This window comes from Pongo abelii, chromosome 1 (assembly GCF_028885655.2).
Source record: "Pongo abelii isolate AG06213 chromosome 1, NHGRI_mPonAbe1-v2.0_pri, whole genome shotgun sequence".
NCBI lineage: Eukaryota > Metazoa > Chordata > Mammalia > Primates > Hominidae > Pongo > Pongo abelii.
Window position 1 is genome coordinate 64,694,513 of NC_071985.2, and position 18,237 is coordinate 64,712,749.

An 18,237-nucleotide genomic window follows, 5' to 3' on the forward strand; every position below is an offset into this window, starting at 1 on the left:
AACTAGTTCTTAAGAACTAGTTTAACTAGTGTTGGAATTATGTGTTCCTTAAAGGTTTAGTAATATTCACCTAGCATTTCTGTTTTATTTACATAGGGTTGAGCTAAGTGTTGTCTAATAATTCCTTTTAATCTCCTTGGTTCCTATGGTCATATTCCCCTTATATACTTTCATTTATTTATCCTTTCTTCCATTTTTCTTGACTAGATAAGAGGCTGGTTTAAATACTTTATTGTAATTGTTTGTTTTTCTTTTTTTTTCTCTTTTTTTTTTTTTTTGAGACAGGGTCTCGTTCTGTCACCCAGGCTGGAGTGCACTGGCGCAATCTCGGCTCATTGCAACTTCCATCTCCCAGGTTCAAGCAATTCTCCTGCCTCAGCCTCCCAGGTAGCTGTGACTACAGGCACACGCTGTCATGCCCGGCTAATTTCTTGTATTTTAATAGAGACGGGGTTTCACCATGTTGCCCAGGCTGGTCACGAACTCCTGAGCTCAGGCAATCCGCCCGCCTTGGCCTCCCAAAGCGCTAGGATTACAAGCGTGAGCCACCACACCCGGCCTGTTTGTTTTTCTTAATGTCTACTTTTAGTAGTAAATATGTATATACTTCTGTAATTTGGATTTATCAGTTTTAAGTAATATCCTTTGGCTCCCTGATACCACAAATGAGATAATTAGCTTCCTGTTTTCCATTTTTCCCTTCCTAATTTTTGTTTGTTACACCATCTCTATGTTATTAGAATATGTAACACTTAATATTCTGTTTTGCCAGATTAATCTCTACATATAAAAATATTCTGTATATGTCATCAGTCTTTTTGCCATAATTTCTCTAGTCATCTCTTATTTGGTTAAATTTAACTCTCAGTTTACTCAATAGAGCTCATAAGAAAAATACTACTTTGTTTCTTTCATGTTCAAAGCTTTTCTTTGCCCGAAGCATGTCTGATAGCCTGTATACTTAAAGAGTTTAAAGAATTTGAGTGTCTTATAGAAGTTCTTATAATTTTTCTTCCTTATATATGTGACATTAATCAAACATTTTAAAGACTTTTTGACTTGATAAGTGATAACTATAAAGCAATGATTTATTTTTGCATTTTATTTGGAATCATACAGAACTTAGAATAAACAAGTATGTCCTACAAAGAAGTCATCTCATTCAGAATTTTTATCAATTTGTAATACATAGTTTAAAAAGTCAAATAGCTGGGCACGGTGGCTCACACCTGTAATCCCAACAGTTTGGAAGGCTGAGGCGGACGGACCACCTGAGGTCAGGAGTTCGAAACTGGCCAACATGGTGCAACCCCGTCTCTACTAAAAGTACAAAAATTAGCTGGGCGTGATGGCAGGCGCCTGTAATCCCAGCTACTCAGGAGGCTGAGGCTGAGACAGGAGAATCACCACTTGAACCCAGGAGGCAGAGGTTGCAGTGAGCTGAGATCATGCCACTGCACTCCAGCCTGGGCGGCAGAGCAAGACTCCCTCTCAAAAAAAGAAAGAAAAAAAAGTCAAATAGTTCCATAAGTCTTATTAATAAAATAATAATCTCTGCCTGACTTCCTAAACAGTTAAAATGTCACAGCTGTTTCTTCTAATGCTTACATTCATATTTCTAAATAACATGTTTATAATGCATCTAACTTCCTTCCATGGAAAAAGAGTATTTGGCTTTTTAAACCAATCGAGTCGCATGCATGCTTTCCCCTCTCCACTTTGGACTACATCAATATTTAGTGTTTGTATTTTTATAAATAGATAAATATTGTTTGCAAATTTTATTTGCTGTCTATTGCTGTGTAACAAATCCCTCCAAAATTATTGGCTTTAAACAACATTTATTATCCCATAGTTTCTATGAGTCAAGAATCTAGGCATGGCTTAGCTGGGTCCACTAGCTTGGGGTCTCTCACAAGGCCACAGATCAAGGTGTTGATCAGTGGTTTGTGCCCTTAGTCCCAGCTACTTGGGAGGCTGAAGCAGGAGGATCACTTGAACCCAGTAGTTCAAGGCTGCAGTGAGCTATGGTTACACCACTGTACTCCAGCCTGGGTGACAGAGCAAGATGCCATCTCTTCAAAAAAAAAAAAAAAAGCAAGTCAGAAGAACCAGAAAGTGAGTGAGTGCCAGCAAGATAGAAGAGGTCTTTTGTAACCTAATCTCAAAGTAATACTCCATTACTTTTGCCATATTCTAGTTGTTAGAAATTTGTCTCTAGAACCAGTGCCTACTCAGGGGAGGGTATTACACAAGGGTATGAATACCAAGAGGCAGGGATTATTGCTGATCATTTTGGAAGGCTGCTACAGCACAAATAAACCATATGAATTCGGGCATGGTGGCTCATACCAGTAATCTCAGCACTTTAGGAGGCTGAGGTAGGATTGCCTGAGATCAGGAGTTCAAGACCAGCCTGAGCAACATAGCAAGACCTTGTCTCTACAAAAATAAAAATAAAAGCTGATTCATATATGTTATAATAATGTTTCCTTTCTTATACAACTCTTTGGTAACTCTGGAATTAATACTTACTGTGCTTGTTACCTTTTTTAAAAAAATACTTTTTATAATCCATCCCTAAACTCTTTGCTACATTTTCAATGCTTCTTTCACCATAGTTAAGCACATTAGGTAATCTTTGGCTATAAATTTCACTCCCCTGGAGACAGCCCTCTTGTTGTAGTTTGGATTGTTTGTTTTCTGTATCTGCTGAAATCTGTTGTCCAAGGGCTTCTGTTTAACCATCATCCTGGAAATTTTCTTTAACTTTCTTTTTGTGATAAATCTCGTATCGCAGATCCTGTGTATTTTCCCACTTTCTTTGTTTACTTCTTCATTTTGAGTGGACACTTTTTCCTGTAGATTGCGGAGAAGTATTGCATGGCTAAGTACCAAATTCTAGGATGGAAATCATTTTTTCCTCAAAATGTTCAAGGTATTATTCCATTGTCTTCTAGCTTCCAGTGAGAAATTTGCTGCTCTTCTTGTGTAGTCTGTTATGTTATTTTCTCTCTGAATGCTCTGAAAATATCTCTTCTAAACCCAGTATTCTAAAATAATTTTGAGATAATATGTGTATGAGTTCATCTTTTTAAATTCAGTTTACTGGATAATCTCTGAGTTTTATTTTATTTTATTTTATTTTATTTTATTTTTTTTTTTTTTTTTTGAGGTGGAGTATCGCTATGTCACCCAGGCTGGAGTGCAGTGGCATGATATCAGCTCACTACAGCCTTCACCTCCTAGGTTCAAGCAGTTCTCGTGACTCAGCCTCCTGAGTAGCTGTAATTACAGGCACATGCCACCACGCTCAGCTAACTTTTGTATTTTTTAGTAGAGACAGGGTCTCACCATGTTGGCCAGGCTGGTGTCGAACTCCTGAACTCAAGTGATCCGCCCTCCTTGGCCTCCCAAAGTGCTGGATTACAGGCATGAGCCACTGCGCCCAGCCTCTGAGTTCTTTTAAGTCAGAAACTTGAGCCCTTCAGCTCTGATAAATTTTGGGGGCAAGGGGGCTAATTTTTTCTTTTTCTTTTTCTTTTTTTTAAGATGGAGTCTTGCTGTGTTGCCCAGGGTGGAGTGCAGTGGTATGATCTTGGCTCACTGCAACTTCTGCCTCCCAGGTTCAAGCGATTCTCCTGCCTCAGCTTACTGAGTAGCTGGGACTGCAGGCCTGTGCCACCACTCCCAGCTAATTTTTGTATTTTTAGTAGAGACAGGGTTTCAGCACGTTGGCCAGGCTGGTCTCGATCTCCTGACCTCAAGTGATCTGCCTACCTCGTCTCCCCAAAGTGCTGGGATTACAGGCAAGAGCCACCACACCTGGCCCTTGGGGGATGTTATTTCTTTGACAAGTTTTGCCTTTCAAATTATATCTGTTGTCTCTTTCAGGAACTCTGTTTAGTTATATTCTGGATCTTCTAGATTAATCCTTTAATTTTTTAAAATATCTATACGGTTCATCTCTTTGGCAATTAGTTCTACTTTATACTTTTTCCTTAATTTTTATTTTCCAACTCTTATTTAAATTTCTGTCATATTTTATTCATTTCTAAGAGTTATTTCATATTTTTTCACTGTTCTTTTTTTTTCTTTAGGCTAGTCAAGTGATTATTGCTCCTTTTTTAATAGTGTCATATTGTTTCAGGGATACAAAATCTCTTACCTTTCTAAGAATTGATTATACTTGGGTATATTTTATATTTAGGGGAGAATAGGGGTTTTTTGTTTGTTTTGTATTGTTGCTGTTGTTTTGTTGTTCAGTTCTCCTGTTTTTTAACTTTTTCTGTTTTGTAATTTTGTTCTCTGTCTGTTATGGTAGATCTCAAATGTTTTGTGGTCTTCGGTTGTCCACAGTGAAAAATTGTTTTGAAGCACTTGGGGCAGAGCTTATAAACCAACGGATTTGGCTGTAATCCCAGCACTTTGGGAGGCTGAGGCAGGCAGATCATGAGGTCAGGAGATCGAGACCATCCTGGCTAACACGGTGAAACCCTGTCTCTACTAAAAATACAAAAAATTAGCCAGGTGTGGTGGCGGACACCAATAGTCCCAGCTACTGGGGAGGCTGAGGCAGGAGAATGACGTGAACCTGGGAGGTGGAGCTTGCAGAGAGCCGAGATCGCACCACTGCACTCGAGCCTAGGCAACAAAGCGAGACTATCTCAAAAAAAACACAAAAATAAAAATAAACCAATGGATTTTACTGTGATAAGAAGATACCAGTCTGCTTTTTTAGTAAGACACCCCCCAAATGTCAACAAGTATATATAGATCTTTTCTCTTGGATTGGTAAATTTTTCCAGAGAGAAATCGACCAATCTTTTAGCAGCTCTGGGAGAGCCACACTGGGGACAGAGACTGGAAAGCAGATTTTTACTTAATCCCTCTGTTTTCAGACATCTCACTCTCAACTGTAACTAAAACTCCTGGTTTCATATCCTCAATAGTTTAGCCTCACCAAAGATTAACTTCATCTTTTGGAATGGGGAGGACACAGACGCTTGATTGTATTAGAGAAGATCTGGAGTTTTAATTGAACCCTTCAAAACATTGTAACCAGACCTCTTATTTGCAATACCTTTCTATAGTCATCTTCAGAGACAATCATTGCCTTCAATTTTCAGGTCGTCGCAGGGTCCCACAACACTAATGAACTTTCTGTTTTGTTGGTTGCCCATCTATCCATTTCAGGCTTATGCTTTAGATTTTTCTGGTCTGATAATCAGTTAGCCCATTGTGTATGTGACTCCTGCTCCTGAAATTTTATTGGCATCTCTCATCTTTTGTTACTTCCTCTCCCATTTTATTTATTCTTGTAGTTTAATTTTTGTTCCTGTCATTTGATTTAAGCGTTAAGAGACAGCAGAGATAGAGTGCATGTTTAATCTGTTGCATTTAAATAGAGGTCTCAGAATATTTTTTAATTCCTCATCTGGTATTGCCTTCCTCGCTTATATACCAGTAACATGGAAATACTAGTTTTCTTTCTTCTTTACCGCTTCATTATTTGCTGCTGGTAACTTGAATTGATAGCCTTGGCCCTCAGAGAGGAAATTTGCTGATGCTAATTTAGACCTGAGAAATCCTAGCAAAGAGGCTTGGGAAAAGACACATTTGTATGGTAAGATTATTTTGCAAAGTGCATCAAGATACAAACTGATTAATAATTCATTTGTGCTGTCTGCCTGTGGTAAGTGGGTGTAGCTGACAGAACTATACTATGAATTGCCATCCTGAATTTGATGATGACTGCTTATAAGTATTTGTAGTTTAGTGATGTAATGGTTTAAGAGAAGACTTCTTAAGTATACTCATATTTGAGGAACATAGTTCTCAACAAAACTTATGTCAGTGCTAACCACACCCTTTCTTCAAGGCTTAGAATTAAATAATACTGAAAAGTAGACCTAGGAGCAGTGAAGGACACTTTTAAGTAAATGTAAAATAAGATCTCATTATACCAATAATTGTATTGAATAGCAGAGTGATATTATCAGCTAGCAAGAGGCTATCGACCTGTGTTCCTGCCACCATTCTTTGGTTCTGGATGTATCTGGGACTGATTGATTAGATCAGGCCATTTCAAGAAAGTGAATGATCAACTCAGGAATGGCCTGGAGTGGAGGGAATTAGTTGGAGAATATCTGATATAAAATGACTATTTGGGCCTTGAGTGGATTTTAAAGTTCCATAGTCAAATATTAGCCCATTTTGAAAACTAAGAATAGTGCTAGTATCTCCCCAATTTCCTTGTGATTATATCAGGCCTCTCATTCATTGCTTTTTAAACCAAATTAGATTCTTCTAGCCTACATTTTGAAGGCTGAATATGAATGACGCATAAGGAATTTTCTTTCCAACTGCAGAAGAGTTAACTTATGAGAAATATCTACATTTTGATTGGGATGTTGGTTACATGGGTGTATACATTTGTTAAAATTCATCAACCTTTTTATATAAAGTATATGTGTTTTATTGCACATAAATTATACCTTAATCAGTTAATTTTGAAATATGGATCTCTTGTATACTTTATAAGACTTTCTCCTTCCTTATATTATTTCATGTGGTGTAGTAAGTAAATATCAGTTACACCTCTAATAAGCCATTTGACATGGATTTCCACCTCTCTCAAGCTTTAATCCTCTGATCTGTATAATTGAGATTTTAACAGTACCTACTTCAGAGAGTTGTAAGGACTTAAATTAAAAATATATATATGTGTGTGTGCACATATATGTGTGTGTGTATACATATATACATATACATATGCACACACACATATATATACATAAAATACTTAGCATAATACCTGGCACATAGTAGATCCTCAGTATATAGTAGCTGCAAATTATTGTTAATATAACAATTACTGCTATTTGTATTAGTCATTTCTCCTTTGATTTCCCCTTTTATTTTCTTTTTACAGAAAACCCATATAGACAGCTGCCTTGTAACTGTCATGGAAGCATGCCTGGAAAGACAGCAATAGAACTTGGACCTCTGTGGTATGTGACCAGCCATAAGAACATATTAAAATTTGATGTATTGATTGATTTATTAATTGCTGATTTTTATTATGTGTGGTAAAAGACAAACAAATTTAAATTCAATTGTTAAGTCTAGGCAAATAATTATGACTCTTCTCCTATGAACCTGAGGTGTTTAATATTTTGAGATTTTTCTCTACCATTATTCTCTCTAGTTTGTGACAGAACTAAGAGGCAATGGAGGTAAAAGAGAAGCCTGGATGATCTGGAAACTAGATAATTCATTTCTGAATAGTAAGAAAGAAGCTTTTTAAAATTGATCATTGTAGATCTAGCATGTGATTTTTAAATGATCACAATAACTTTTTATAGAAGAGCCAACTCATGTAAAAGGTCCTAGAATTAGTTTTAAGAGAGAAAGGCATGTGAAAGTGTCTGCCTTTGTTTTAGATAAAGTTATTTAGATGGTACACAATTGGAAATATTTAATGTGTATATGCTTTTGCATCATTGGTAACAGCTGATTGTACCTTAAAGTTGAATTGGTTTTTTTGTTTGTTTGTTTTTTTAAGACAGAGTCCCGCTCTTGTCACCCAGGCTGGAGTGCAGTGGTGCAATATCGGCTCACTGCAACCTCCACTTCCTAGGTTCAAGCGATTCTCCTGCCTCAGCCTCCTGAGTAGCTGGGATTACAGGCACCCGCCACAATACCTGGCTAATTTTTGTACTTTTATTAGAGACTGGGTTTCACCATGTTTGCCAGGCTAATCTTGAACTCCTGATCTCAGGTGATCTGCCTGGCTCGGCCTCCCAAAGTACTAGGATTACAGGTGTGAGCCACTGCGCCTGGCCGAATTATTTTTAATCAGAATCCCTACCTTAAGTTTGTTACTAGAGATTCTTTTTTTTTTTTTTTTTGAGACGGAGTTTCACTCTTGTTGCCCAACCCGGAGCGCAATGGCACTATCTTGGCACACCGCAACCTCCGCCTCCCAGGTTCAAGCAATTTTCCTACCTCAGCCTCCTGAGTAGCCAGGATTACAGGCATGTGCCACCATGCCCAGCTAATTTTGTATTTTTTTAGTAGAGACCGAGTTTCTCCATGTTGGTCAGGCTGATATCGAACTCCCAACCTCAAGTGATCCACCCACTTCGGCCTCCCAAAGTGCTGGGGATAACAGGCATGAGCTACCACACCCAGCCGAGATTCTTACAGAAATTCAAGATTCCTAACAACATTGTGACAAGAATTGCAAATTTCTTCTCATTACTTTATAAGGTCAAGGCTGAAGCACCTGCTAAACCTAGAAATTGACCTACATGGTAAATGTCTTTGCACTGATGCTCATGATTTTATCTTCATCTTATTAAATACTCTTAGATTAAGAAAGATCTAGCCAGCCCTACCTTCTAGTTCTTCTAAAACTAGTTCTTACCTATAGCATCTGCCACACATTGATCCTACTCACTGATTCAGAACTGAGGAAATTAAAAATAGCAGGTTACTGGATCCAGAAGGAAGATTTCTAGCCTAACTGCCTTATTTTGCACATGAGGAAACTATGGCACAGTGTTTTTAAGTGCTTGCTAAAACTGACCAAAAAAATTCATACCACAGCCAAGGCTAGAACTTAGGTTTTCTGACTCCCAGGACTGAATTCTTTTTTTATTTTTTATTTTTGAGGCAGAGTCCCACTTTGTTGCCCAGGCTGAAGTGCAGTGGCACGATCTTGGCTTACTGCAACCTCCGCCTTTTGGGCTCAAGCGATTCTCCTGACTCAGCCTCCCGAGTAGCTGGGACTACAGGCATGTGCCACTGCACCCATCTAATTTTTGTATTTTTAATAGAGAGGGGGTTTCATCATGTTGGCCAGGCTGGTCTTGAACTCCTGACTCCGCCCACCTCGGCCTCCCGAAGTGCTGGGATTATGAATTCTTAATAAAATCTTATGATTTCCACATGAAAGCTATTGTGTTCATGTCTTTACACTCATCCAGAATACCTTCCCCTCTCTACCACCTCCAATTCAAATTGTACTTTCTTTTTGAAGTCTCTTCTTAGTGCCTCAACCCAATATAATCTCTAAATTCCCTTTAGTATATCTTATATTGATCACATATTTAATAATTTAAAATCATATATTCTTTCATATATATTTGCTAACCCTAACAATAGTAGCTACCACACATTGAGGATATATAGAGAAGTTTTATTTTTGGCCAGGTGTGGTGGCTCATGTCTGTAATCCCAGCACTTTGGGAGGCTGAGACAGGAGAATGGCGTGAACCCGGGAGGCAGAGCTTGCAGTGGGCTGAGATTGCGCCACTGCACTCTAGCCTGGGCGACAGAGCGAGACTCCATCTCCAGAAAAAAAAAAAAAAAAGAAGTTTTATTTTACATTTCATGATGAGGAATATAAGACTCAAAAGTAGTAATTATTCAGGATTATATAGCTAGCCCAGCACAGTTGCACACATCTATAGGCCCACCTACTCAGGAGGCTGACGCAGGAGGATCCCTTGAGCCCAGGAATTCAAGTTCAGCCTGGGCAGCATAGTGAGACCCTGTCTCTTAATAAAAAGATTACATAACTAGTAAGTGGTGGAGCCAGGATTGGAATCCAGTTTATCTTACTCAGAATTTCATATTTTGTCCATTATACCTGTGATTCTTAAATTAAATGGGATGCATATCAGATTCACCCCAGACTATTTTTGAACCATACCATCACCACATATAATTCTCATATATGTGCTCCCCTGCCCTGTCCTGCTCCACCCTACCACCATAAACTCACCAGAATTAAGATTTTCTATTAGTGACTAGAATGTGCATTGTGAAAACCTCTTCATTGCTTTATTTTCCTGTCTAGATTTATAGGCTTTTATAAGGTCAACATTGTGTATTATATTTTGGTATATCCTCCACACACCCTCTATGTACCACAGTACTATATACCTTATGAGAGCTCAATAAATTATTTTTTTTTATTAAGGTAACAGACACATATAACATTTTCCTTCTTTACCATTTTTAAATATACACTTCAGTGGTAATAAATACATTTATATTCTTTTACCCCTCTTCATCACCCTCTCCCTTCTCCCCTTCCCAGCCTCAATAGATTCTTGTTGACTTAATTAAGTTTCCTTGACTAATGCTGCTAGTTTAGAGAACTGATACGATAAAATGAGTGGCAAATAGAAAATAAAAAGTTTTAGGCCAGGAGTGTGGTATCTCACACCTGTAATCCCAGCACTTTGGGAAGCCAAGGTAGGAGGATCCCTTGAGCCCAGTAGTTTGAGATCAGCCTGGGCAACATGATGAGACCCCATCTCTATTAAAAAATAATAAAATACTATAGCCTAGGCAACAGGATGGGACTGTATCTCAAAATGTAATAATAATAATAAAGAAAATAAACAGTTTTAAATTGTCATAAATTCTTTTTGAATTTAAGTATTACTCTGTCATATAATTAATTATATATCTTACTTATAGTTAAATTGTGAAGACTTTCTTTTTAAAGAGAAACATTTCTCAAACCCAGTTCTCTGTATATTCTTTTCTTTTCAGGTCAAGTTCCCTTTTCAATACTGGATTCCTCAAAAGAATGCTATTTGAATCTCTTCACCATGGTTTGGATGACATTCAGACTCTAATAAAGACATTAATCTTTGAATCAGAGTGTACACCTCAAAGTCAGTTTTCAATTCATGCACCTTCAAATCTCAACAAGCAAGGTGATTAACTGAACGCTAGCTTACTAGCTTTAAATTGCTTACCAAAAATACTGTATCTTTTTCAATTGTATTTGATGTTATAATAAAAGCAATATAATTATAAATAGTGTGTTTTTAGTAAATCCTCTCTAATGAGTCTAATCATAATCTGTTTTTTTTTAAATTACATAGTTTTATTCAGGCTTGTAATTAGGCCTGAGATGAATAGGTGAATGATGAATAGTGTTGTTGGTTTTGCTGTTTTTTTTTTGGATACTGGGTCTCACTTTTTCACCCAAGCTGGAATACAAGTGGCACAAACATGGCTCACTGCAGTCTCAACCTCCTGGACTCAGGCAGTCCTCTTGCCTCAGCCTCAACCTCCTGTGTAGCTGGGACCACAAGCATGCACCACCACACCTGGCTAGTATTTTTTAGAGATGGGGTCTCACCATATTGTCCAGGCGGATTTCAAACTCCTGGGCTCAAGCAGTCCTCCCACCTTGGCCTCCCAAAGTGGCTGGGATTACAGGCATGAACCACCATGCCCTGATAATTTTTTTTAAAGATAACCTCCTTTTTTGTGTGTTTTTAATTTTACTAGATTTAAAAAAAGAAAAAAAAACACTAAAGGTCCTTTGTGATTTTTATTACCCTAGATGTGCTTTCTAGAAAAAGAAACTTTTAGTAATTCTAGGAGTGATGTGGCCAAAAATTGTAGTATCTATGGAGACACAGAAACTATACTTCAGTATAGTTTCAGTAAAGCTATGTTTTTTCTGTTCAGTACAAACAGCCAATTTTGTAGTTGTATCTGACTATTGATATAAAGGTGAGCCTATTGAATATCCTAGTGTTCTCATAAATAATTAGAAACTGCTATTATAGAGGGTTAAAAATGTAATTTTTGCAGTTCAGTTTGGCCACAGAATCTTGCATATTCATGAAAATATGCAAGATTTCATAAACTTTTATTTCATAAACTTTTATTTAAACTGAGTTGTTGCTTTATGTCATTGTATAAAATATTTTATTTTCCCATTTGCTTTATTTTTTAGAAGAAAATGGTGTATTTATTAAAACTACAGATGACACCACAACAGATAATTACATTGCACAAGGTATGTATGCATATATGTGTGTACATATGTACATATCAGGTCAAAAAGGCGTATAGCAAAAGGGTAGGAAGAGAAGAGATTGCCATGGTAGCCTACTTAAAAATACATTTCATATTATATGACAACAAAACTGTAGTAAAACTTGTTTATCAACATTCACACATTGGAAATTTCTGTTAACATACGCTTTGTTCACATCTGTAATATATGGTTATCCCTTTGAACGAACTGTATGATCTTAAACCATGTGAATAAAATAAGATCAAAGTATATATGATAAAGTTATATATAATTTTATAGTTAAGATAAAATTTTATTCTAATTCTTTTAAAAATTGCTCATTAATATGTGATTTATAGCAATTCCATTTAATTAACCAGAAGACCTCATTCTCTAGCCAAAAGAATTTATTATATGGCCTTTCATATAATTTAGGATATGTGCATACTTTAAATATAGCTGTGCTAGACACTGTAAATTCATATTAAAGGATGTTAAGATTTAAAATATCAGTGCCCTAATGTCTAAGGTTTTGTTTTGCTTTTTAAAAAACTTTAGATTCCAGATGTGTTTTTTGAGTACAGATGAAAAGAAGACTGTAGAGTGTTAAGTTTGAAAGAGCAGTGGCCTTTAATTATAAGCTGTAATTTTTTATTAGTTGCTTAACAGTTTAATGTTGACCTTCAAAGACAAGGAAACTTAAATTTCTTTTAATAGTATATAGTTTAAATAACTACCGCATACTCTTTCCAACAGCCATGTTCATTTGGCATCTTCAACTAATTTGATAACTTAAATTGATACATTCTACCTAATTTCTCTGTTGGAGGGAAGACAAAGAAGCATTATGATACACTGTAAAGAATATTAGATTTGCTGGGCATAGTGGCTCATGCCTATAATCCCAGCACTTTGGGAGGCCAAGTTGGGCAGATCACTTGAGGTCAGGAGTTCAAGACTAGCCTGGCCAACATGGTGAAACCCCGTCTCTACGAAAAACACAAAAATTAGCCAGGTGTGTCAGTGCAAGCTTGTAATCCCAGCTACTTGAGTAGCTGAGGTGGGAGAATTGCTTGAACCCAGGAGGCAGAGGCTGCTGTGAGCCAAGATTGCACCACTGCACTCCAGCCTGGGTGGCAGATCGAGACTGTCTCAAAAAAAAAAAAAAAAAAAAAAAATAGATTTAAGAGCATTATCCTACTGCAGGCGTTGTTATATAAACTCAGCCAGGTCCCTCCCCTTCAGCAAAATTGTCTTAAATCCTTTTTAGAATAAAGTAGAACATAAATAAGCTTTAAAAATATTTTCAAAAGCCAAGAGCACAGTAGCACACACCTGTAATCTTAGCTACTCAGGAGGCTGAAGTGGGAGGATAGTGTAAGGATTGTGTGAGCCTGGGCAACAACAGAGCCAAACTCCATCTCATAAAAAAATTTGTTTTTAATCTGTGAGCCTTTCTCGTATATAAATTAAGGAAATTAGACTAATTTTTGTGGGCTCTTCTATAACTTTTAAATTACATGGTTATTCTAAGACCATTGGTCAACACATAAAATCTTAAAATGATAGTACTATGCAAACCCAAAGGAAAATAATTCATTCTGTCAAAGATACATTATATGTTCATTGCAGTGCTATTCACAATAGCAAAGACAGAATCAACCTAGGTGCCCATCATCAATGGACTGGATAAAGAAAATGTACATATGTACTAAGGAATACTATGCAGCCATAAAAAAGAACAAAATCATGCTCTTTGCAGCAACATGGATGGCGCTCTAGGCCATTATCCTAATAAAACTAATGCAAGAACAGAAAACCAAAGCCCCATGTTCTAACTTACAAGTGGGAGCTAAACTTTGGGTACTCACAGACATCAGATGGGAATAATAGACACTGGGGACTACTAGATGGGGGAGGGATGGGATACAGCCTAGGCTGAAGAACCACCTGTTGGGTACTATGCCCACTGCCTGGGTGATGGGGTTGTTGGGACCCCAAACCCCAGCATTACACAATATACCCACGTAACAAACCTACACATATACCCTTTAATCCGTAAAGAAAGTTGAAGTTATTTTTTAAAAAAGAAGAAATTACCAGGCCAAAAAAAAAAATTTATATACTGCTGATGATAGTCACTATTAAGGTATTACATCAGATTTTTTGCCTCAGATGCTCCTAGAACTTGTACTAAATCTGGATATCTATCCTTTGACTAGGTGCCTTATTAGATTTCAGGCGATTTCAAATTTTAGATTTCAAATTATAATCCTGATTTGATGGATGGATCCCAGGTTGTCCTTTTTGCTTTATGTTTTTATGTAAAGAGGCAACAATTCAGCAATAATTTATATTTATTTTGAATGTAATTTATTTTTATGTATCAACTTTGCCTTTTCAATACTTTTTTTTTTTTTTTTTTTAAGAGACAGGGTCTCACTGTGTTGCTCAGGATAGACTCAAACTCCTGGGCTCAAGCCATCCTGCCACCTCAGCCTCCCAAGTAGCTGGGACTACAGGTGTGCGCCACTGCTTCTGGCACCTTCTGAATATTTTGCTTAAGCAGATGTTAATTACTTTCCCTGAAGAAGTAAGATTTGACCATAACGTTCATATATAAATAATCAAGGGTTGAACACTAGGCAAAATCTCATTATAGTATTGGATATCTCAGTTGTTTCATGTTGTGATTTTTGGAAGGATACAGTTCTAGAATCTTAGCTGGCCTCCTTTCACTCAAAATGAAAAAACTAAGTGCTGTGATGAGAAATAGGCAATGATATCATAACATTGACCTTTTATCAGTTTCTGTGTCCAAACTCTCAAGACTTTGTGTTGTTTTTGTTTTGTGATTACTGAAGACCCACTATGTATCCAATACTGATCACTCAGTAGAAATACACGTATAAAAATGAAAGACATTGTCCTTAGGAACTTAGAATATAACTTGGGGAGAAAGGACTTACACACATTAAGGAACTATAAGAAAAGAAAAAAAAATGACAGAACTTAATCAAACTCTGAGTAGTGTAGTGTAGTATTAACAACAATGAAATCTATGAAGTGACTAGCCCCAGATTCACAGATGGCTTCCTACAGAAGACGAAATAGAGTGTGGCTTGAAGTTGAAGAAGATAGAAAGGAAGTTTTGATTCAGCAGTTTAATATGAAAATTACATAAGTGAAGGACAGTGAAAATAGAATAAATTATAAGAATTAAGATTGGATAGACAGGTTGAAATAATGTCAGGATTTAGACTTGAGATAAATATATAGTTATAAAAGTATTTGGCTTATAATTTTTAAGAGCATGCTAACTTTGTATTGTATGTTGCAGGAAAGAGAAAAAGTAATGAAGTGATCACAAATTTAGGCAAGAAGCAAAAGACTGATGTCAGTACTGAACATCCTCCCTTTTATTACAACATTCACAGACACAGCATTAAAGGAATGAATATGCCAAAGTAAGACACCTAGTGAATGACAAAGTATATATATTTTATATTTTAATAATATTGTGATTTAAATAAAAATACGAGAACCTGATTATTTTTTCTTTCCTTTCCTTGTTGCAGGTTAAAAAAGTTTTTGTGCTATTTATCTCAAGCAGGCTTTCGAGTAAGCCGAACTCATTTTGACCCAATGGGTGTACGCACAGATGCACCTCTGATGCAGTTTAAATCTATCCTTTTAAAGTACAGCACCCCCACCTACACTGGAGGACAGTCAGAAAGCCATGTCCAGTCAGCATCTGAAGATACAGTAACTGAAAGAGTTGAAATGTCAGTGAATGACAAAGCAGAAGCAAGTGGCTGCAGAAGATGGTAAACATAGAGAAGAATTGGTTCTCAGGTGTCTGTATAGATGGCCTAATAGTTCTCTATACCAACTGTAGTTCTTTTTCTATTCTTTCAATTCAGTAGAGTAAAAATAAAAAAGTGTCATTTTCATTCAGAAACTGAGCAGTTTCTAACTTAGCTGGTTTGGGAGCTTTGCTTTCCAAGTTTTTTTTGTTTTAAGGCAAACTTAAAATTTTAATGGAAACATTTCATATGAAGCCAAGTCTCACTGAGATCACCCTACTGCTTAATAATTCAGAAAATTTTCACATGCAAAGTGTTTTAAATTTTATGTATGTTATGAAAGCCATCTTTTACAATTCTTAATCACATCTCTGCCTAAACTGATTCATGATGTTTTTGTTTTCCTGTTTGTAGTATACAAAATGAAACTGAAGGCTCACATATTAAAATGACCCTGAATAGAATAGGAAGAACAATGTTCTTACAGGTCACAATGTATTTCACAATTAGAAAACTAAAATATGTACCCATTTTTAAGAAATCATACTTCTCCCCACATTGATCTTTTCATTTCTTACTAGCTTTTGAGAAATTAAATACTTGCCTGAGATAGAAATACTTTATTTTTATAACTTTAAGGTCTAAGTGACTAAACTTCAAAGTAAGATTTTGTCAAAATAAATTGAGACCATTATTCTAATATAATACTTGTTCATGAGCACTGAAATCCTGAAGGGGAGAGATTTGGTTATAATTTAAACAGGTTGGGTGATCTTAAGTGCCTCGGTTAATGCACGTACAAGTATTCATTTGGTTGGTTGTACTACCTCTCAGAAGTAAAATTTGTCACCTTATGGAATGAGAGTTTTTGGGTTTGGGGGTTGTTTTCTTGCTGTTGCTTGGTTTGGTATTTTTGGTTTTGTGTGTATTTGTATAAATTTTTTGTATAATTAGCCCAGGCTGATGGAACTATAAAAATTAGCTGAAAAAAAATATTGTTTCCTTAATGGAATTCTCACTTCATTTGAATATAAGATTTTGGATGAAAGGATTTGGTATAAAGTTTGGGTTTTTGTCTCAAGGATTTAATCCATATTTATCCCTAAATATTTCTTAACGGATATAACTTTTTACAACCATTAAGTGGGGGGAAGGGGGTGGAGGGGGTGATAATAATTATAACTGAAAGGTTTAAATATACTACCTAAGAAAAAAGTACTTCTGTGACATATACAAAAAAATCTAGTGGATAGGCATTAGATGAATAGAGAATATTAATTTTGCAGAAATGAAGGAAAATCTCTTTGTGCTATAACAGCATATTCCCAAGACAGTTTATTTTCCTTTCTCCAATTAATGTGGTCATAAATTTCGGTAAAATCAAGAAATAGGTGAAGTGCAAGCTAGTTTCTATAATGACCATTAAAAAAATTCTGCTCTGTGGTTCTTGCCAGTTAAAATTATAACTTACAAATGAGCAGAATAAATGAGTTTTTTTTGTTCATATTATTAAAAATAAAAATTACTATAAATCCAGGAGGCAAACTATTATAGCACTCAGATTATCTGATTTAATACATATTATTGAATATCAGTCTCAAATTTTGCTAAATGCTTATCAGCATGATATATGTTGATCAATGATGAGTTGGGCTTAATGCAAAGATCCTAATTTAATAAACCTGTAAATTACTGTTATCTAAAATATATGTGTATATTAATTTCACATATAAAGGTAGATTTTTCAAAGAAAAATTTGGTAGGAGGTAGTTTAGAACTCTGTGATCAGGTACTACATCAACCAAAAGAGGAAATACTTTAAAAATTCCATTTAGCAACCTGAGCAATCTTATTCTCATAACAATAGTAGTAATTTGGGACACTGCAAATGTTTATCACATTGTAAAGTAACGTCAGTTGTATCCTTTCATTAAAACTTGATAAACAAAAGAACCAGTTAAGGAAACCAGTGTGTTGACTCTGCTAGTTGCTAATGTTAATACTCTAGCCATACACTCAGGAAATGGGAGAAGTAACCAAGGGATGGGTTTGGGGGTCACTGTGGTGGACTTGGGTCAAAACTCCACTTATACTGACTTCCACAAGACTCCACTCTGAATAAATGTGTGATGTTCTGGTTGCCCAAAATTAGAACTAATTCAGCATGTTTGGTGAGCCCAAAAGGTCTAGGAATTTCTTTCTGCACTGTGTAACTGCTCTGGTAAATGGCCACAGATTACTTTGGAGAATGCTAAGAGATATATAATACATACTCATGATACTATGCCAAAGTCCTTTCTCCAAGGCCTCCAGAAATTGAATTAAATCAGACCTGAGAATTAGATAAGGGTTCATGATTACTATAGTGGCTCAAGTCAGACTAACAGGTTTTAGTAACATAAACCAAATAGGACTATCCATTTTCCTTCTTTAGATCACATGATCCTTCAGCCAAAGCCAGACCTCATTTAGACTATACTGATTATCCTGTGGTTCCTGCTGTCTATTACAGTAACCATGCCCACCTTTCTAGTCTAGCAATTAAATGCACTACTTTGTCTCTGACACAAAAAAGTCTTGAAAATGCCCATT

The 18,237-nt window shown here is 36.2% G+C and overlaps 1 protein-coding gene across 1 annotated transcript in view; it reads left to right on the forward strand.

Annotated features, from left to right (window-relative positions):
* TRMT1L (tRNA methyltransferase 1 like) overlaps positions 1 to 17,343 on the forward strand; it is a gene marked incomplete at its 5' end in the record, with an annotated part of 38,635 nt that extends 21,292 nt beyond the window's left edge. Inside the window, 5 exon segments of the mRNA NM_001133219.1 lie at positions 6,935 to 7,013; positions 10,573 to 10,739; positions 11,777 to 11,839; positions 15,180 to 15,306; positions 15,418 to 17,343. Of these exon segments, the coding sequence (NP_001126691.1) occupies positions 6,935 to 7,013; positions 10,573 to 10,739; positions 11,777 to 11,839; positions 15,180 to 15,306; positions 15,418 to 15,670 (689 nt within the window). The 3' untranslated portion in view covers positions 15,671 to 17,343.
* Positions 17,344 to 18,237: the final 894 nt, after the last annotated feature.